The sequence below is a fragment of the Nyctibius grandis genome, chromosome 25, assembly GCF_013368605.1.
Source record: "Nyctibius grandis isolate bNycGra1 chromosome 25, bNycGra1.pri, whole genome shotgun sequence".
NCBI classification, from domain to species: domain Eukaryota; kingdom Metazoa; phylum Chordata; class Aves; order Nyctibiiformes; family Nyctibiidae; genus Nyctibius; species Nyctibius grandis.
In genome coordinates this window covers 6,407,501-6,425,711 of record NC_090682.1, presented here as the reverse complement: position 1 = coordinate 6,425,711, position 18,211 = coordinate 6,407,501, and the positions used below count along the sequence as shown (strand labels likewise).

The 18,211-nt window shown below is 66.2% G+C and overlaps 2 protein-coding genes across 5 annotated transcripts; one reads left to right on the top strand and one right to left on the bottom strand.

Annotated features, from left to right (window-relative positions):
* Nucleotides 1-1,363: 1,363 nt before the first annotated feature.
* Nucleotides 1,364-8,835, top strand: TMPRSS4 (transmembrane serine protease 4). The gene is made up of 13 exons (XM_068418151.1): nucleotides 1,364-1,372; nucleotides 4,839-4,869; nucleotides 4,945-5,058; nucleotides 5,234-5,386; nucleotides 5,463-5,592; nucleotides 6,514-6,618; nucleotides 6,736-6,776; nucleotides 7,311-7,473; nucleotides 7,722-7,888; nucleotides 8,008-8,103; nucleotides 8,197-8,336; nucleotides 8,497-8,646; nucleotides 8,791-8,835. Exons 1-13 carry the CDS (start codon nucleotides 1,364-1,366, stop codon nucleotides 8,833-8,835), a joined length of 1,344 nt encoding a protein of 447 aa, XP_068274252.1.
* A 663-nt stretch (nucleotides 8,836-9,498) lies between these two features.
* On the bottom strand, nucleotides 9,499-16,271 carry SCN4B (sodium voltage-gated channel beta subunit 4). 4 transcript variants are annotated; one of them, XM_068418299.1, is made up of 5 exons: nucleotides 16,194-16,271; nucleotides 12,993-13,156; nucleotides 12,120-12,345; nucleotides 11,717-11,846; nucleotides 9,499-11,641 (listed from the first exon to the last, which is right to left on the bottom strand). In XM_068418299.1, the coding sequence occupies exons 1-5, from the start codon at nucleotides 16,243-16,245 to the stop codon at nucleotides 11,548-11,550; spliced, it is 666 nt and encodes a 221-aa protein (XP_068274400.1). In that variant the 5' UTR covers nucleotides 16,246-16,271; the 3' UTR covers nucleotides 9,499-11,547. The 4 variants fall into 4 exon arrangements, with proteins under 4 accessions (XP_068274400.1, XP_068274401.1, XP_068274403.1 ...); XM_068418300.1 differs by lacking the exon at nucleotides 16,194-16,271 and adding an exon at nucleotides 15,768-16,037; XM_068418302.1 differs by lacking the exon at nucleotides 16,194-16,271 and adding an exon at nucleotides 14,363-14,397.
* Nucleotides 16,272-18,211: the final 1,940 nt, after the last annotated feature.

Here is an 18,211-nt window from a genome sequence, read left to right as displayed (position 1 = left end):
GGGTCTGCGTGGCACGGCGCAGGGCTGCTACTGCGCACGTGGGGCTGGGTTCATGGGACTGAGCCTCTGCCCATCCCCGCTGTGTGTGCAGCCCCTTACACCAGTTTGCAGGCTGAAAGCTACCGCAGTAGCGCCGGGCACCCTCCCGAGAGGGGCTGGATCCTCACCAGTGAGTACAGGTAGAGTGCCCCTTACCCGCAGATGCCAGGATCCCTGCTCAGGCTACTGGGTTACGCTGCCCGCTCTCCCCAGAGCACAGGGTCCCTGCTGTGGCGGGGGTGAGGTGGCACAGAGATGGCACAGCTCCCTGGCCGAGGAGCTGCAGGTCCGGGATGCCCAAACCTCAGTGCCCATCGTGCCTGGCAGCGCTGCCAGCAGCAGGCTAAAGCAAGCCGCTCTTCATCCCACGGCGATTGCTCCTGGACGTGGAGTCTGGCTTCACATTGGAGCCATGCACAGCTCCCGGGGCTGTACGAGCCCCTCTCCCCACCTGCCCCTGCCAGCCCCATCCTGCGCAACATCCACGAGCTGACCCAACGCGGGGCAGCCGCTCTGCAGCGGACGCGTTTGTGAGAGCAGGGCACAGCCACCCCCGAGCTCGCACAGCAGTCCCCCGCTTGCCGACCCGGCCTCGGCACTGAGCACGGTTATCAAGCCCCTGTAAACCTCCACAAGCAGCCCAGGAGCATCCCAGCGGGGTAGGAACGGGCAGGCAGCACTGCTGTGCCACAGTACAGCCTGCCCAGAGCACCAGCTGCTCCCACGTGCTTCCCCTCGCCTGCACCCCCAGGGGTAACCTGCCACGGGCACCCGCTCGCCTTTCCCTTCACCCTGGGGCTGCCAGGGACACACAGACCGAGTGACCCGGCAGACAGGAGCAGAGAACGGCCCCGTGACCTCACGCATAAACTCTCCTTTCCTCCTCCACCTACTAAACCCTCTGTTTGAAAACAACCCTGTGCAACGCGGAAGAGACGAAGAGCGGGCCGGCCGCGGCTCCTCTAGCACCGGGAGGGGAGCAGGACCCGTCCTGCCCGGCAGCCAGCTCCCTCCTGATCAGCCGTGCGGTGACAGCCGCTGAGGTGAGTCACCTGCAGTGGGAGATGCTCCGAGATTGCTGCAGGTGCTGCTGATAGAGCGGTGTTGTATTACCATACAAATCATAAATCCTGTTTCACAACTCCTGCCGTGGGTTTTAAGGAGCGCTGGGGCGGTCCTGGCCCAGTGCTGGTGCAGCGCGGCGCAGGCACGGGGCGGTGGGAGCAGCACCAGCCCCGGCTCCCTGGGCATTGGGCACCCCCGGCCTCCCTGTGCCCCAGACCGGAGGAGATTTGCCAGGTTTCTGCAGGCACCTCAGAGCTGGATGAACATGGTGAGTTACCGAAAGCTTTGCCCCCTCCCTGCACGCCAGCCCCCAGCCTCAGGAGCGGGCACCCCGCACACCCCACGGCTCGCTGCAACCACAGCCCAGCTCCGCCAGCAGCAGTTTGCTGGCCATGAGGCAGCCCAGGCTCCCAAGCGCTGCTGCTCCTGGCCCCCCCAGCATCCCAGCAGGGAGGGATTTCACCCGTCTCTCTCAACACCCCGCTGTGGCTGTGGGATACGGCGCTTGGCTGTTGGATACGGCGCTTGGCTGTCCCCACGAGCTCTCGCTCCCGCGGTTCTCCGTGGCTCGCCTTGGCCGTGTCCCAGAGAGGGAGGCAGACAAGCAAGTCAGTGTGTCTCGCAAGTCTGCTTGCCAAGAGGAATGTGCCCTTCTGGAGCGTCTTATCCCCCCGAGAAGGGGCTGGTTCTTCGGCAATGCCTGGTGCCCTGCCCCGCTGCGGGACTGCCCATCCCTCTGCTCAGCTCAAGGGACACACTCGCCTCGGCTTCCTGCAGTGCCTTTTGCCAGCAAAGCCATGGCCACCAAACCCCAGCCTGGCATGCAGTCCCTCCCTCGCAGGAGAAGGCTTCCTTAACAGAGGGCAGCCACGCACGGCCCAGCTCACCGGGCACCGTAAAACCCTCCACCAGCAACGCACCGGGACACCATCCCCTCCGGGCTGGGGAACTCGCTCCCTGCACAGGGGCAACGGCTGCACACACCCATGGGTTAAACCCCCTGTAGCCCAGGAGTCAGCCCGGGATCCGGGCACCCCGCACCCTTTGTGGCTGGGGTTTGCCTCCCCTGGTCCGGGAGCAGCTGGCACAGCACCTCGGTGTGCCCCGGAGGGCACGTGGCAAGCCCGGCTGCAGCCCCGGGTGCCCAAGCCTGCTCCGATGGCACATGTACAGAAGCTCCTCAGGAGTCCGTGCCTCACGGGCTGGCATTTGCACGGAGTGGCTGTAGCAGCATTAACGTGCTCCCAGAGAACAATTAGTCACGGTAGCCTTGAGCCCTCCAGGAAAGCACGTGCGTCCACTCCACGCAGGAGCTGGCACAGCCCTCACTTTGCTTCAAGTTTAACTAGTGCAGCTCTTGCTTGTAGCACGGCTTTGAGAGCAAGCAGGCAGCCATGGAGAGGCAGCCCCTGGGCAGCTCCGAGCTGCCAATCTGAAACGGAGGATGTTCATGCACTGAGGAAAACGCCAAAAAAAAAGAAAAAAATCAACAGTGGGCAACACCTTCTCTAGGTGGGAAGGCAGCCAGCACCACAGCATCATCACCTGCGTCCACACCAGACCTGTCAGAAGGAGCCCGACGCCAGACGACGTGATGGGCACAAGCACGGGCAGCTCGTGGGCAGGCAGGGGCAGCCGCGCCGCGGGGCCCTGGGACCGTTCCCGCAAGGAACCGTTAGGAACCCATTATCAGGGTGATGCCCGGCCCAGGCCCACGGTAACACAAGAGGTCAGCACGAGGAAGGACCAGGCGCACGTGCCCTCGGCTGGCTGCGCTGGAGGACGTAGGCGGCGTTCGGGAGCGAGGCGGGCCGGCATCACAAACCTCCCAGGGCTCCTGCAGGCATCCGGCGCTGCGGAGAAGCGGCTCGGGAAGGGCAGCCAAGGTGGGAAGCCCAGGAGATGCGCTCCCCTTCCCACCCTGCCCTCCTGCTCCCTGACTCCCTGCCAGCAGGAGCTGGGCTCCGTGCCCCCGGGAGCTGCTCTGGAGCCGGGATGCCCTGGCAGCACCCCAGCGTCCTCACAGGAGCCAGAAAGACCCGAGGGGCTGTGCAGAGCCCAGCCAGGGCTGGGTGCCCACCATGACTTGCCCACGCTCGGCCTCGGCGCCAGACAAGCCCAGCTGCTCAGAGGAAGGTCCCTGGCATTTCCCCAAGGAGCCAGGCGGCTGCGTGCTGGGGCACAGCCACGTGCCCACAGCCCCGCCAGCACCGGGCAGAATCTGGTTCGGTCCTCTCCTGCGCAGGTCACTCCTTGTTCCCAGGCTGAGGAGCAGCCGAAAACAGCAGCCCAAGCCGTGCAGAGGGCTCTGATGGGGAGGGCAACGTTTCCTGGCCGGGCGAGGGGCAGCACATAAATCCAAGCCATCTTTGTGCCTCAACATGCAAACAATCGCTGCGCACTTGCCTGTAAAATCCTGCTGGTGGAGTGTTCGTGCGCGGCTGAACATGCCCAAGCCGTGACCGGGCAAGGGAGGGCTCGCCGCTCCCTCCTGCCAGCCTCGGAGCAGCCTGGCCACGTCCCCAGCCGCCAAGCCCTGCCATGGCACCGGGGCTCTCGCTTGGAACAATGAACACAACCCTCTCCAGGGCTCTGCTGCCCAGAGAAAAGCGCCCTGCTCCGCAGCTGGGCAGCCAAAGGAGCCACAGCTCCTGCACCCCAAACCCTGCCGAACCACGCTGCTGGAGCTGGGGGGGTTCTGCAGCGTTCCTGATCGCCCTGCCCTCTGCTCATGCTGGGCACAGGAGCCGCAGAAAAACTCGTCCTACCTGTCGTGGCAGAGTCCCGAGGCAAGAGCGGAGGCAAAGCGCTCGCTGGGGCTGGACGGGCGTGCGAGGGCAGAGCCGGGGCGCTGCCGGCAGCCTCCGCAGGGCAGGGGCACGCTGCCACGGCGCAGGAAGCAGCTCCAGAGTGTGCCACTGGCACGGCTGCCGAACAGGGCACCAGAAACGTGCTGTGCCCACCCGAACCCCCCCAAAGGGGCTCTGGTCTTTGCCCAGCACCAACCCACCCACCGAGGACAGGGACGGCTCCTTCAGCAGCGGCTGGGGCAGCTCACGGCACCTTTCCGGCCGCAGTGGGCATCTCTCATCCGAGAAGCTATCACAGGAGAACAATTCTGCAGAGCTTGGGTGGAATCAACGCCTGGCTCATCCCTCGCCCCGGCGCTGGCTGCTCCCTGGCTGTGTTTACAGCGTGTCCTAGCAGCGGCACAGCCTCCCTCCCCGCCCCAGAGCACTCGCTCCCACGGGCCAGGCTGGTTTCTCCAGCCGCTCCAGCAGTCTGTCGGGGAGGGCTCGGGCTGTGCCACTCCGTTTCTGACCCCGCACCGGGCCAGGCAAATACAGCCCCCATCGAACACGGGAACAACGCAGCCGGTGATGCCGGGTGACAGCAGAGCCAAGTGCTGCCACACCAGGACGTGCCACCCCCCCCGCTGCCGCCTCCATCCCCAGCAGGTCTAAAGCAATCCCAGCCGTAGGTTTTTGGGGCAGGTTCCCTGCTAATTCTCCAGCAAGCCCAGGAGACAGCAGCCTCCGTGCCTGCCCAGGCTCAGCTGACCCTCTACGTTCCCAGGGTACCCTTCCAGGGGTGCCCGACCTCGTTAGCTGTGCGCCTGGCATGGGAATCGCCACGGGGCCAGCCAGCCACGCTGCTACAGACCCTCCCCACCTGCCAACTGCCTTTGAGCTGGAGTTCCAGCTCGGTGACTGGTTTTCCCCTCTGGTTTGCAGGATTTGGCCTCCGAGCGGCTGAACGGCAGAGGTAATGCCCACGGGAGCCAGGGGTGCGGGTGCTGCCGGGCTGGGTGACGCAGGGCCACGCTCCTCCGCGTTGCAGGTCCCAGCAGAAGATGCAAAGCCCCCACGGCGCTGGAGTCCTTCAGGCGGATCGGCATCCCCGTGCTGGCAGCGGTGCTCAGCCTAGCCTGCCTGGTTACGGTGGGGTTCCTGGGTACGGCTCCTGCTCTCCTCTGCCCTCTCCTCCTGCCGCTGCCGGGCATGGCCACAGCTCGGCCAACACAGCTCTGGAGCCAGGGCTCAGCCGCCTCCCTGCTGAGCCCCCGAAGGCAGGCGCTGAGCCTGCCCAGCAGCCCGAGCTCAGCGCTGAGCTCCCCCTTTCCCCCCAGTCAAGGTTTACCTGGACTACCACTACTTCTTCTGCGAACAGCCCCTGAAGCTGGTGCCGCTGCAGCAGGTGTGCGACGGGCAGGCGGACTGCCTGCAGGGCGAGGACGAGGCCGACTGTCCCCAGTGGGTCCCTGAGGGGCCACCGGCTGGAGGTGAGTCGGGGACACCCTGCCAGCCTCCGCCTGCTCCGGTCCCCCGGGGCAAAGCTGACTTTGTGTCTGTCCCCAGCCCGCGTCTCCAAAGACAGATCCATCCTGCAGGTGCTCGACAGCAGCACCGGCGCCTGGTCCTGCGTCTGCCACGACCACTTCAGCCTGGCGCTGGCGAAAGCCACCTGCGAGCAGATGGGCTACAGGAGGTACCCGCCTGCCTTCCCCACGCCTCTCTCGTCGGCTTTGTCCACCCCTCTCGCACAAAAGCTCCTTTCCAGGGGGGCTCTGAAGCCCCCGGAGCTCTGCACTGGTGCTCCCAGTCCATCCCCAGCACGCTGCGCGTCCCCAGGAGCTGGCTGCTGTGCCAGAAGCCCTGGCAGCCTCCCGTGCCAGCACAGGAGCGTGCCCCGTGTCCCCTGCTGTGCCCCAGCCCCCGGGCCCCCTGCCCTGCTCCCCTCACCCCCCGCACGGCACACACACCCACCTCGCCGGGGCAGCCCCTCCGGGGGCACACGCGGAGCTCGGCCGGACCCTCCCTGCTCACGGGGCTCTCTGGGGAGGGGCCGGGCTCCGCACGCCCCTTTTAAAGCCCCCGGGGGCCGGGCGGGGATGCGGCACAGCTGCGGGCAGGGCTGGCTGCCCGCACCTGCGGGGAGCGCGATGCGACCCACCTGCACCCAGCCCGGGGCCAGCAGCGGGTGTGCGGGGCTGGCTAAAGCCGAGCCGGGGGAGCAGCGGGCCGGCCCTGCGCGCTCGGGGCCAGCCCCGGACTAAGGGAGGCTCTGAGGGAAGTTAGGGGTACACCAGGGAGAAGGTGGGCTCCCGTGTTTGCGCCCCTCCAGGAGCCTGCGCTGAGCCCAGGTCTTTCCCTTGCTCCCTGGCACAGGCTCCACATTCCCTTCTGAAGCTCCTGCACCCCGCCTGTCTCACCAGCTCTTTGTTGGGGACACGGGCAAACTTTTAGGACCTATTTGTACCGCTTCAGTCCCTAAAGTTTTCAAATGGGGTGATCCCGTCTTCCCCTCAGTCGGAGCCCAAACCTCTCCTCTGCCAGCCCCCGTGCCCCGTCGGGAGCGTGCCTGGCGCTGCGCACCCCTCCCTGACCCGTGCCCCCCCATGTCTTTCAGCACCCCCACTTTCCGGGCGACGGAGGAGGTGGGCGCGGGGCAGCCCCTGCCTCCCCGCGATGTCGTGCTGAGCAACGGCAGCCTCCAGCTGCCCGAGCCGGGGAGGTGAGTGGTGGGGCTGGGCAGGGGGGCTGCCGTGCCCCTCGCCCCGCACGGGAGCTGCCATGCCTGCCCGCGGAGTCTCTCCTCCACCACCTCCAGCCCTTTTCCTCCCTCTTCCAGGAAATGCCTCTCTGGGTTGGTTGTTTCGCTCTTTTGCTCCAGTGAGTATCACGAGGCTGTCTGCAGCTTGCGGGCACGCAGGGCCTCCTGCTGCTCCCGGTCCTCGCTCCCGGCACGGCCCCGTGTGCCGTGCTGTGGCTCCAAGAGCTCGGCTCTGGTCCCTGGTTCCCGTACTGTTTGACCAAGAAAAGCTGGATTTAATTACTGCCCCCCTTGTTAAGGCAGTATAAACCTCCCCGAAATGAAACACCTCAGGGAGGCTGGACCAGCTGCCTGGATGGGTTCCTTTTGCTGATGGATTACCCCAATTAAACTAATCCATCTGGGGGGCTGGAGAAGGCAAGGGATGGGTGAACCTATTTCAGCGAGCCTGGGGACGATGTGCAGAGGACAAAAGGGGGGTGGCAAGTGGCCCACAAAGGGGTGACAGGCAGTGTCACGGGGGTGAGGGACCTGGGCGCGGGAGCCTCCATCCCCGCTCAGCCCCGAGGATGGAGAGGGGCAGAGCAGGGGCTCTTTCTCTCCCCACCACCCCAGCTAACGCATCGCCTTGTCGCCGCTCCGTCCCCTGGCAGAGGGCTGCGGGGAGAGCAGCAGGGCCCCGCGCGTGCTGGGCGGCAGCCCCGCCGCCATCGAGGCTTGGCCGTGGCAGGTCAGCCTGCAGTACAGGCAGGAGCACGTCTGCGCCGGCAGCATCATCGACCCCGGCTGGGTGCTCACGGCAGCGCACTGCTTCAAGTGAGTCGCCCGCCTCTGGCACCGACGTGCCAGGGCTGGGGCGGTCCTCGAGGCCAGGCTGAGCCCCTCCGGGGTTAAGCCACATGTTGCTTAAATATCCCACAATTAACCCATCCGCACGGGGCTTTGTGCCCCTCGGTCCAGCGCAGCTCCCGATGCTGAGCAGGGCAGCGCGCGGGCAGGGCTTTGCTGCCTGTCCCCGCGGCAGAGCCACGGAGGGGAGCGGTGACAGCCGTGTCTGTGCCCAGGAACAACCCCGTCGTCCAGAGCTGGCGCGTGAAGGCCGGCTCCGACCTCCTCTGGGGCCCCGCCACCCTCGCCGTGGAGAAGGTCTTCCTGGCCGAGGTGACGCCCGCGTCCCCCAAGGACAACGACATCGCGCTGGTGAAGCTGCGCTCTCCCCTGCGCGTCTCAGGTGAGAGGCGGCTCGCGCCTCCTCGGGGCAGGGGCTCGCAGAGGCAAAGGGCCACGGGTGAGCGGTGGGGAGCAGGGTGAGCCCCCCAGACACCTCCTGCGCCCACCTCTCCCTTCCAGAGAGCAGCAAGCCCATCTGCCTGCCCTATTTCGATGAGGAGCTGGTGCCGGGCACATCCCTGTGGGTGATAGGCTGGGGGTACACGCAGGAGCACGGTGAGCAGGGCAGAGCCCCCCAGCACCACTCGCGGAGGGGATGGGGCCGGTGGGCTCCCCGCTCGCCCCGCTGAGCAGCCCCGTTGCCCGCAGGCAAACTGTCGGAGACCCTGCAGCAGGCGGAGGTGAAGCTCATAGACCAGGAGAGCTGCAACCTGGCCGCGTACCACGGGGAGGTCACCGGGAGGATGCTGTGCGCCGGGCTGCCCCAGGGCGGGGTGGACACGTGCCAGGTGGGGGGTCCCTGCGCCAGAAGGAGGGGGGGGTCCGCACCTATCCACAGAACAGGGGAGAGGTGCCCTCTGGGGAAGTGCTGCAGCTGTGAGCCCCGGCCCCCACCGCGCTGGGGGCTGCGGGGTCCCCAGCCCCGCTCAGGCCGTTTGTCCTTCGCAGGGGGACAGCGGCGGGCCCCTGCTCTACGCGGGCGGGCGCTGGCAGGTGGTGGGCATCGTCAGCTGGGGCCAGGGCTGCGGCACCCCCAGCACGCCCGGCGTCTACACCAGCGTCCGCGCCTACCTCGGCTGGATCCACGCCGTCCGGAGGGTCAGTGCCGCTCGCTTCTCCTCCTGGTTTCGGCTGCCTTTTCACAGCTTACAATTTCTTCTCTCTCTCCCTCCAGTCGGAGCTCTGAGAGCCGCCAGGCAGGTCCCTGCCCTCTCCTCCAGCCTCCCTCCTCCTCTCCGGCAGCAGCTGGTGGATCCCCAGGCGCGGGAGGTGAGCGGTGCCCCCTGAACCCTCGCTGGCAGGCTGGGATTTAGCACGCCAGAGGCCAGCCAAGGAGGCGAAGGGCAGCTCGGAGCGACGGCCACCGATACCGTGAAGGAATGTGACCCGCTCCAGCTCCCTTCCGGAGAGAGGTTAATTTATTGCTGTGTGCTGACCCTGCTGGGGCAGGAAGGCTCCCGTGGGGCTGAGCCGCTCTTTGCTGGCTGCTGTCAGACAGAGGGAAACGACGTTTGTGCTGTAGAGCATCCCCATTAAAAGAAAGTATTTGTTTTTTCACGCGGCCCCCGAAGGCTTCGTCCCTCCTGCTCGCAGGGGTATTTCTCGCACCGCCATGTGCTGGAGCTGCTTTCCCAGAGGCAGCACCGCAGCCCCATCCCGTGGCCCACGCTGGGCTGGCTCCAGGCACCCACAGCCCCTGGGCTGCAGCGGGCAATGCACACCCCTGGGCGCCGGGAAGTGGCACCCAGCACCCAGCCCTCGCCCTGGGGTACCCAGATGCAGCAGGGCAGCTGCAGGCAGCCCCCCAGGACAGGCAGCTACAGAGAAGGGACACGGCCCAGCTTGGCACACAAGGGCAACGCCGCTGCTCTTCGCCTCACCGCAGGGCTGGCAACACAGTGTTCACGGTCAGCCTAAGCACGCACCCACAGCGACCCAAACTAGAGCGTGTTTCTCTAGTAAACAAACTTTATTTCATCCAAGGCAAAGCTAACTAAACCTCTGCAGTGCAAAAGTGTGCTGTAAGTCATCGGACGCACCCCTTGCTTCCACGCACGTATCTCCTACAGGTATCGATACACGCTTACACACACCCGCGCCTGGCGCAGCCCCGGGCACGGCCCTCTCCCCCCGTGCCCCCCGCGGACCCCCAAAGCCCCTGTGACAGCAGGGACCCCACAGGAGCCGGCACAAGCCCCCCGGCCAGCCCGTTCCCGTGCGGCACCACAGATGCGTGCGTAGAGTTAACGTTGCAAAACCTGGTTATGGTGCGTTATTCCATCAGGCCAGAGGAGTAACCCATGCACAGTGCGGCATTGCACACCCTGGGGTAAGTGGAGCTGTGTCCAGATACCGACTGAAAAAGGCCAACGGGGTAGGACAGCTAAAAACACTGCTTTAAAAAAACCCTTCCTCCCCTCGCTGTCCTCTCCCACGGGAGGTCTCCTCCCACGGGCTGGGGGGTCTCCGGGGGCGGCTGGGAGGTCTCAGCCCTTCCTGCCCAGGCTCTCACGCTGACGATGGTACGTTGGCAATACTTTGTGTTTACAGAGCGCCTTTCGCCCCGGGACCTCGGGGCGCGTTGCAAAGTGATGCAGGGAGCCTCACACCTCCTGTGAGGTAGCTCAGATCGACTGTCCCCACGTTACAGACGGGGAAACGGAAGCACAGAGAAGTCAAGGGATTTGCCTGAGGGTCCCACGGATCCTCAGAGACGGGACTGCGGTCCCGGGGACCTGACTCCCACCTGCCCATCTAACCAGCAGCCAAGTGGCTCCCAGTCTCGAGTGGGACCGGGAGAGCTGCCTGTCCTGCAGCCCCACCGACAGACACCCACAAGTAAGGAGAAATGGGGAACAAAACACGTTGTAAAGGACATTGTCAACTTCAGTTCTAGGATCAGCTCATTCCCTTCACGTCTCGCGTCCTGCTGCAGCCCTTGGGAAGGAGCCGGGGTGCCCGAGTGCCCCCTGCGGGTACCTTCACAAAGACCCTCTGGCTTTCTGCGGCACCCCTCATCCGAGGATCTCAAAGCACTTCACCAACGTTAGCCAAGCAAGCCTCACAACAACCCCTGTGAGGTAGAGCAGTAGTATTATCCCCATTTTACAGATGGGTAAACTGAGGCACGGAGAGGCAGAGCGACTTGCCCAAGGTCACCCAGCGGGCTGGCGTGGCCCTAGCCCGGCGCCCCTCGCCAGGGCTCCACCGTGCTCCCTCCCTGCGCCGCGGACGGAGTGCCACAGTGTTCCTCGGGTGAAAGGGAAACGCAACGTGCCGTTCTCCCACTGGAGTCTAATATAAAAAACACCCACGTGACGAGTTCAGCCTTGGCGAGCCGGCAGGGAAAGCGTCGCTGCTCTGAGCGTGAGCTCCCAGAAGAGGGGAGGAGGAGCAGGGGCAGCGCGGCACAAACCCAGGGAGCGCCCCCGAGGCGGCTGGCTGGGGGAGCAGCCCCCCGCTGCCCCCGGGGACAGCCCTGCGCAGGGGCAAAGCGAGTGTGCAACGGGGAGCCTCACCCCGCCGCGGGCCAGCGGTGACCCCGGGACACGGCCAGCCCCGGCCGCTGGTCCCCTGGCCCCGCCACGGGGGGAACCGGGGCGCCTCGGGGCCAGCCTGCCCCGCGGGAGCGTGGCACCCGGCTGGGAGGTGACAGCCCTGACAGCAACGAGCCTTCCACCGGTCTGGTTCTCAGCGTGCGTGAGAGGAGAGCTGAAGCCAAGCCCCGTCGCGACAGCCCCGTGTCCTCCCCCCCTCCTGTGCCGGACCCACCGGAGCCGGCAGCTCCCTCAGCCCCGGCGCCGTCCCAGCCCACGTCCGCGAGAAGCTCCGAGTCCGCGTGGCAGCCGCAGCCTTTTCCGAGAAGCAGTGCGGGTCGCAGGCACGTGTGTACTAGAAACATGTCTCAAGCGTTGGCAGTTTGGGAAAAAAAACCAACAGGGGAAGGCTTGTGCCCCCCGCGCCCTCCCCGCTGCGGGCCGGGCGCGGGGCGCAGCCGCCTCATGCCTTCGGGGGTGCCTTCTGCTCCGCCTTGGAGCCGGCCAAGCCGTTCTCGGTGTTGTCGTTCCCCGACGAGCTCACGAGACACTCCTTCCTGGGGGAGAGCACACGGGCAGCAGACAGCCCCCCGAACCCCCCAGCCCTGCCCCGCGGCAGCGCCCGCACTCACTTCCCATCCTGGGTCTTCTTGATGATGAACAGCACAACCCTCTTGACGAGCATGAAGAGGATGAGGAGGCCAATGAGCCCCCCCACGACGCCCACGATGATGAGCGTCAGCGTGTTGTCTTTCTCCACCACTGCAGGAGAGAAGGTGCTGAGGGGGCTCGGGAGGGGAGCAGGGAGCTCCCGGCTGCACGGCCCCCCCCAGAAAAGCCACGAGACCCCTCCACCAGCCGCTGGCCCACGGGACAGAGGCCAAGCCTTGCCCTCCAGGGATGCCAACCACCTCTGAGAAGCCAGGACACCCCGTGCACCACCACAACCACGAGCCACGGTGGGGTCAGCGTGGGTTTGTGTCCCTGCCGCCCCGGTGTCGCTCGCAGGGCACGGCAGCCCTGGCCAGCACTTACTCTTCTGGACCACGGTGAGGAAGATGGTGGCGTTGTGCTGCGCGTCCTTCTCCTTGGGGTTCTTGACGTGGCACGTGTACTTGCCCGTATCGCTGAACTCCACGTTGTTCAGGACGATGGAGATGTTGTTCTCCTTCCCGGTCGTGGAGCCGACAAACTCGACCCGGGGGTTGCGCCCCACGAGGACGGGCTCGGAGGCTTTGCTCTTGATCTTGCCGTGGTAAATCTGCAGAGGCAGGGACGCAGGACGCGGGGTCAGCCGGGCTCCCGACAGCCCCTCGAGGGAAAGGCTCGAGCTCTCCTGCCCCACCTCTGCACGCGCATGGCCACGTGTCCCAGCACACCCTGTTAGAGCAGGGGCGGCCATGGAGGGGACCTGAGGCACAGATCAGGCTGACTTGCCTCGCAGCAATGTCAAGGCCACACAAAAGCCAGGAGAAGCCCAGGGCAGAGAGCGTCCCTCTGCTCTAGGGCCGTGCAGGGCTGGCCAGCCTGCGAGGACAGACCTGCTCCAAACCAGCTGACGAGCAGGCTGCTCCCAGCAGAAAGCACATCTCCACCTTCAGTATTTCACAGCAAGTGCAGGAGGAGAAAATTAACTATATTTTGCCCAAAGTGCAGCTTTGCACCTGAACAGCCAATTTGTCACCAGTTTATGAAAAGAAATGAGCCTGTGGGCAGCAGAAAACTCAGAAGAGCTTTGTGCCAGAAGCAGAGACGTGCCAGGGCATTTGAGTCACCCTGTTTGCACACCCCGTCACCCCCCTGAGCTGGAGAAAGGGAGCTCTGTGAGAACCGCAGCGCTGGTCTGCACTGGGAAAGCACAAAGGGACCTGCCGGGAACACAGAGGCGAAGCCCGGAGAGCCACCCACCATCTCTGTCGAGTTGAAATACCACGTGAAGACCAGGTCCTGAAAGCCTATGCAGGTGGTGAAGGTGCAGGGCAGCAGGACGTTGGAGTTATTCAGAGCCATCACAGTGTTGGTCTTCCCCACGGACACCTCCAAGGCGAAGGCGATGGCGAAGACGTGCAGACCTGGCAGGGAGAGCGGAGGGGAGGGTGAGGACACGGCGTGGGCACACAGCCCAGACTGCTGCAGCCGGGTCCCTCCTGGGGCCGTGGGGCAGCCCAGCCGCTGCCAGGCTCTGCCGCGGACGTGCACTGCGGGGCAGGGAGGAGGACGGTGGCCCGGCCAGGGCTCTCGCAGCGGCTCCTCGCAGCCCGCGCACCCCTCCGAGCATCGCCCCTCACGCTGCCTCGCTCAGTGCCCTGCTGAGGCTGGCAGACGACCTTCACGCTGCAGAACGCAGCTCTCCCGCCCCTCTCCTCCCGTTAGCAGGGAGAGCTATGCCGAGGAGCAGGTACAAGGGCATCCCTGAAAGCCCCTGGGGTGCCAGGCAGGGGACCGGCACTGCACCCCTGTGCACCAGGCTGGGCCGGCGCTGCCCGCACGAACCCTTTCCAGGGGGCACAGGGGTGCTCTGCCCCGGGCCAGGGGAGCAGCCCCACTCCCCATCACAGCAGGACCCTGTCCCGCTTGTGTGACGTGGTGTGGCCGAGATGCCATACAACCCAGCAGAGCACTGTCCCCCCTTCCCAGCCCTCAGCCTCCGAAGGGACCCAGCCATCCCTCCCAAGCTCTCCCTGGGCACCCTGACAACCCCAACAAGGGCACACAGCTCTTCCCAGAGCCACGCGCTGCTCCCAGCTCCACTGACACCCTCACTGGGATACCCTGCCCTCAGCTTCCCACTCGCCTGCCTGCAGCCGCCTCAGCTGCTGCCTTGCTCCCCCACTACCCGGTCCCCAGGCACGCCGCAGCCCGAGCCAAGCCCGAGCCCTGCAGCCTGGGCTGCGGGCCCTGCTGCAGTGCTGCATTGCAAGCGCTGCAGGGAAGGAGTTACTTAACTTGACAAAGCAGCACTTCTCCTCTCGCCTGAGAGGCTTTAGCTAACGCCAGGGAGCGGGTCCCAGCACGTGGAGGTCTCCCCCAGTGTCAGGCTCAACGACCAGCCCTGGAGACACTACAGAGGGGACTTCACAGCCAGGAGCGTCCCAGGGGAATGATGCTGCTACCTGGAGTAGGACTGAGCAGAGGGAGCCAGGAGGGATGCCTGGCTCTGCAGGGATGCCTGGGCAGGCAGGTGCTGCAAGGGGACGGTTACTCACAGGAAAGACGATTCCTCACAGCTTCCAACACTTCTAATCCTGTCTGCCACCCTTATAATGTCACGAACGTACCCTGAATTGAATGTGTGGGGTAAACGGAGGCTGATCTTCTTCCTGTCACACGGTGGTCTCAGGAAGACAGCAGTGCTATGTTACCACTAAATAAAGCACAGGGGAACACACACCGGGGGGCTGGAGATCACTGCCTGAACCTGCCACACCAGCTGCCACCGCTGCTTTTCCACACACCCGAAGCTGCTGCACTCTGTACGGCCAGAGCCCCAACCTCCAGGGTGCAGGGCAAGCCCCTCCGGGGCTCCAGGCCACCTCCCGTGCCTGCAGGCACGAGCTGTCCCCAAGAGACAGGGAAGGGGACCGGGGAGCAGCCGCTCCTGCCGCTGCCAGAGCCCTCGGAGAGGGTGAGCACCCAGGGCAAGCCCCCCGAGGAGGGGTCCCAGAGCCTCCGAGCTGTGTGCCGTAGGGCTGGGTGTGCAACCGGGACCCAGCGGCAGCAGTGACAACCCTCCAACCCGGGCCAGGGCTCAGAGCAAGCCTTTCCCCCCACAGGATGGTGGCAGCCCCCCCGTTCCTGCAGCCCATCAGGAACCCGGCCTGGGAACCACAGCCCTAATGGAAAGGGCACCTGGGATACACCTGACAAGCCACGGGACGCCCCCACCATCTGTAAGAAAGCTGCTCCATAAAAACTTTCATTGCCCATAAAAATCCCTGCGGCCTCCTGGCACACACACAAGCCACGCCTGGCGGGCTGGCCACGCTCCGCTCCACCGAGGTTAGCAGCGAGGATGTCCCAGGCCACCCTGAGCCCAGGCACAGGACACCCAGCCTCCCCTTCCCGTGGGCGCGGATGGAAGGAGCTGTGCCGTGGCTCCCGGGTGCAGGCAGGAGCCCGCTGCGGCTCCCCAGAGAGCACAGCATCCCTCACACAGACACAGAGCCCTGCCCAGAAACTCTCTCCTTCCTGGCTCCCAGCCCACCTCCATGCCCGGGACCCCAGACCCCCAAGTGCCCTGGTCGTCTCGAGTCTCTCCTACCACCCCACTGCCAGCCCCGTGCCGAGAGCAGCTTCCACTGCATCTGTCTGAGGAGGCACTTTGAACCAGGGACCAGCACCCAAACCCTGCAGGGAGCCTGGTACTTACGTGTCTTTTCGTGTCTCCAGCTCGCTTAAAACAAACTTAACCCCTGTGCCCCCTGAACCGCCTCCCCAGGGAGTTTCCCAACAGCAAGTGCTGCGAAGGCAGCCCCTGGTTCCAGCCTCCCATCGCCACCAGGGTCACCCACCCGAGCAGCAGCGCAGCGAGGGCTGATGCGGGTGGCCCGGGGGCTGCAGCGGGGGGGCTCAGGCACCCCGACACCGGGCCGGGCGCCGCGGTCCGGGCAGCACGGGTCCACCCCCGCGCTGCGGAGAAGCGCATGCAAATGGTTGGACAACACGAACTGTAAGAAGAATGACCTGCGGGCGGGCGAGCTGGCGGCTGTCGCAGCGGTGATCCCCCCGGCCATCCCCCCGGCCCCCGGGCAGCGGCGGGGCAAAGCGGGGTGCGGGGCTCGCAGGACAAAGCTCAGGCGGTGGCAGCGGCCGGTGCGGGGGCTGGAGCCGGGGCTCGGCTGCGAAGTCACCTTGGACAAGTCACTTTCTCCTCGGCGCTGCGGGCTCCCCGTCGGCAGAGCAGCGGCAATCGCGACAGCGCCGGGGGCTCAGCTCCGGTTCCTCGCGGGGCGGGCGGGTGCATAGCGGCCGAGCGCGGAGGGAGCGCGGCTTAGCGGGGGCCCCCCCGCCTCGGGGAGACGGGGGGGGGCGGCTGGAAGGCGGCGGCAGCCCGCGGGCCCCCAGCGCAGGGTCCCCGCAGCCCCCCCGGTGCCCCCCGGCCCCCCTTACCCAGCAGCGCTGGCAGCAGGCGCGGCGCGGCGGCGGGCGAGCCCGGGGCCATGGCTGCGGCGCGGGGCGGCGCGGGGCGGTGCGGGGCGGTCCGTGCTCGCCCGCAGCAGCCCGGCTCTGGCCGCCCCCGCGGAGGGCGAGCGGGGCTGCGCCGAGCGGGGCCGCGCCGGGCGGGGCCGGGCTGCGCTGCGCCCTCCTCCGCGTTCCTCCGGGCCCCTCCGCCCTCCTCCGCGCATCCTCCCGCTGCTCCGCCCGCGGGGGGCTCGGCCCGGGCTGTCCCGCCGCGCCCCCGCCCGCCCCCGGGCCAGCCCAGCTCGCCAGCCCCCGAGGTTGCCCCTTTTGGTGCCCTCAAGCTGTTGCCCCCGCGGGGCCACCTTTGCAAAGGGGCAAAGCCCCGCTGAGGCTGGTGGCTTCTTGCCACTGCCGGGGGGACAACACAACCGGCCTGGGCTGGGGCTCAGCTCTCCTTCGGACACCCCAAGTGTCCCTGCCCTCCGCCCCCGGGCAGCCACCAGCACCCCTCTAGCCCCAGGCAGGCACCAGGCAGCTCTGCAGCCGCAGACGGGGACACAGAGCCGAACGCTGATGGGCAAAGCCGCGGGGGGAATCTGCCCGGTGCCAACAAGAACGCTCTGAAAACTTATTTTTCTCCCCAGGAGCTTGTTCCAGGATAATTGCCTGCACATAAGTTCACATCTCCCCAATCTTTTCCTCGCCGTCACTCCATTAGCCCTGACCTTCAGCAGACCACATCCAAGCCGGCGGCGGCGGGGGCCCTCCTGATGGAGCCCTCGGGGACGTGGTGTGCACAGAGCTTCACCTCCATGCCCAGGTCCACCAGACCCCGGCGCAGAGCAGCGGTTCGCTGGAGGGGCCGCATCCTGAGCACGGGCGTGGTGGGAACGGGGAGGAGGTGCTGCCGTGCCCACGGTGTGGGAACAGCACCGGCCCTTTCTCCAGGCTGCAGTTCTTGCTGGCACAAGGCACATGTCCCGGCAAAGCCCACCCCGGGGGCTGGATGAGGCTGTACCTCCCTTGCTGGGTACAGCACTGCAGCATGGCTTCCCCGAACAGGATTGTCCGGGGTGCCACGGCCTGGCAGCTCCAGGGCACTGGGAGAGGCTCCTCAGCCCCACTCCAGCCCGCTTTGCAGTCGCTCTCCTTCCCACCTGGCCAGGCACATGAAGCAGGAGGGAAGAGGGAAAGCAGGAGGCTGCGCCGGGCACAGGGGCATCCCAGGAGACCCTGAGAGGATGTCAGCAGTCCCGGTGGGTTGAGGAGTTAGGGCTGCAGAGCTGGCAACAGAGACAGGAAAAGTACAGGCAGAGCAGGCTGGGCAGCGTTGGCAGCCAGCGCTGCGGGAGCTGCACGGAGAGTCCTGCTGATGCAGCAGAAAGTGCCTCTGCGGGCGGTGGTGATGGGTACGGCTAGGTGAGGGGTACGGCTAGGTGAGGGGTACAGCTAGATGAGGGGTATGGCTAGGTGAGGGGTATGGGTAGGTGATGGGTACGGCTAGGTGAGGGGTACGGCTAGGTGAGGGCAGCCACAGGGGCTGGCGACCAGGCAAGCGGTGTGCTGAGACAGGAGCCATGCTGCCTGCTCCCGCTGTGTGCCCGGGGCCAGCCATGCCCTCCTGGCCCCACAGCTCGGAGCGGGACGCTGCCTGTCACAGAAGCCTGATGGAGCTGTCACACTTGGCAGCTCTGGCTGGTCTCCTCGGCCGACTGATCTCCTGAGACATCTGCCGCTGCCGTGGGCCTGGGGAAGGCTCTGCTCGCCCACAGCACAGCCTCGCTGAGCACCGTGTGCCGTGGCAGGGAAGGGCACTCGCAGCAGCTGGCCCCGGGATTTTGGCACGATGCTGAGATGTCCGGCGTGGGAGCTGGGGATACTGCGGCTCAGCGGAACCTTGTTTTGCTGAGTCCAGCACAAGGCTGCCGTGTCTGGTTTCAGGGAAGGCGAGCACCCCCTGCTCAGACACTGTCACCTCCCCGAGGGGACAGGAAGAAGGGCTCAGG

What these genes read in the sequence shown, in the direction of transcription:
- TMPRSS4 (XM_068418151.1), top strand. An exon ending in GGTTACGGTGGGGTTCCTGG is followed by an intron (nt 5,059 to 5,233) that starts GTACGGCTCCTG and finishes CTTTCCCCCCAG; the next exon opens with TCAAGGTTTACCTGGACTAC. An exon ending in GGGGTACACGCAGGAGCACG is followed by an intron (nt 8,104 to 8,196) that starts GTGAGCAGGGCA and finishes CGTTGCCCGCAG; the next exon opens with GCAAACTGTCGGAGACCCTG.
- SCN4B (XM_068418299.1), bottom strand. Translation starts at nt 16,245, where the DNA reads ATGGCCCCGGGCTCGCCCGCCGCCGCGCCGCGCCTGCTGCCAGCGCTG. An exon ending in CCTCACCGTGGTCCAGAAGA is followed by an intron (nt 11,847 to 12,119) that starts GTAAGTGCTGGC and finishes TCTCTCCTGCAG; the next exon opens with TGGTGGAGAAAGACAACACG. An exon ending in AAGAAGACCCAGGATGGGAA is followed by an intron (nt 11,642 to 11,716) that starts GTGAGTGCGGGC and finishes GCTCTCCCCCAG; the next exon opens with GAAGGAGTGTCTCGTGAGCT.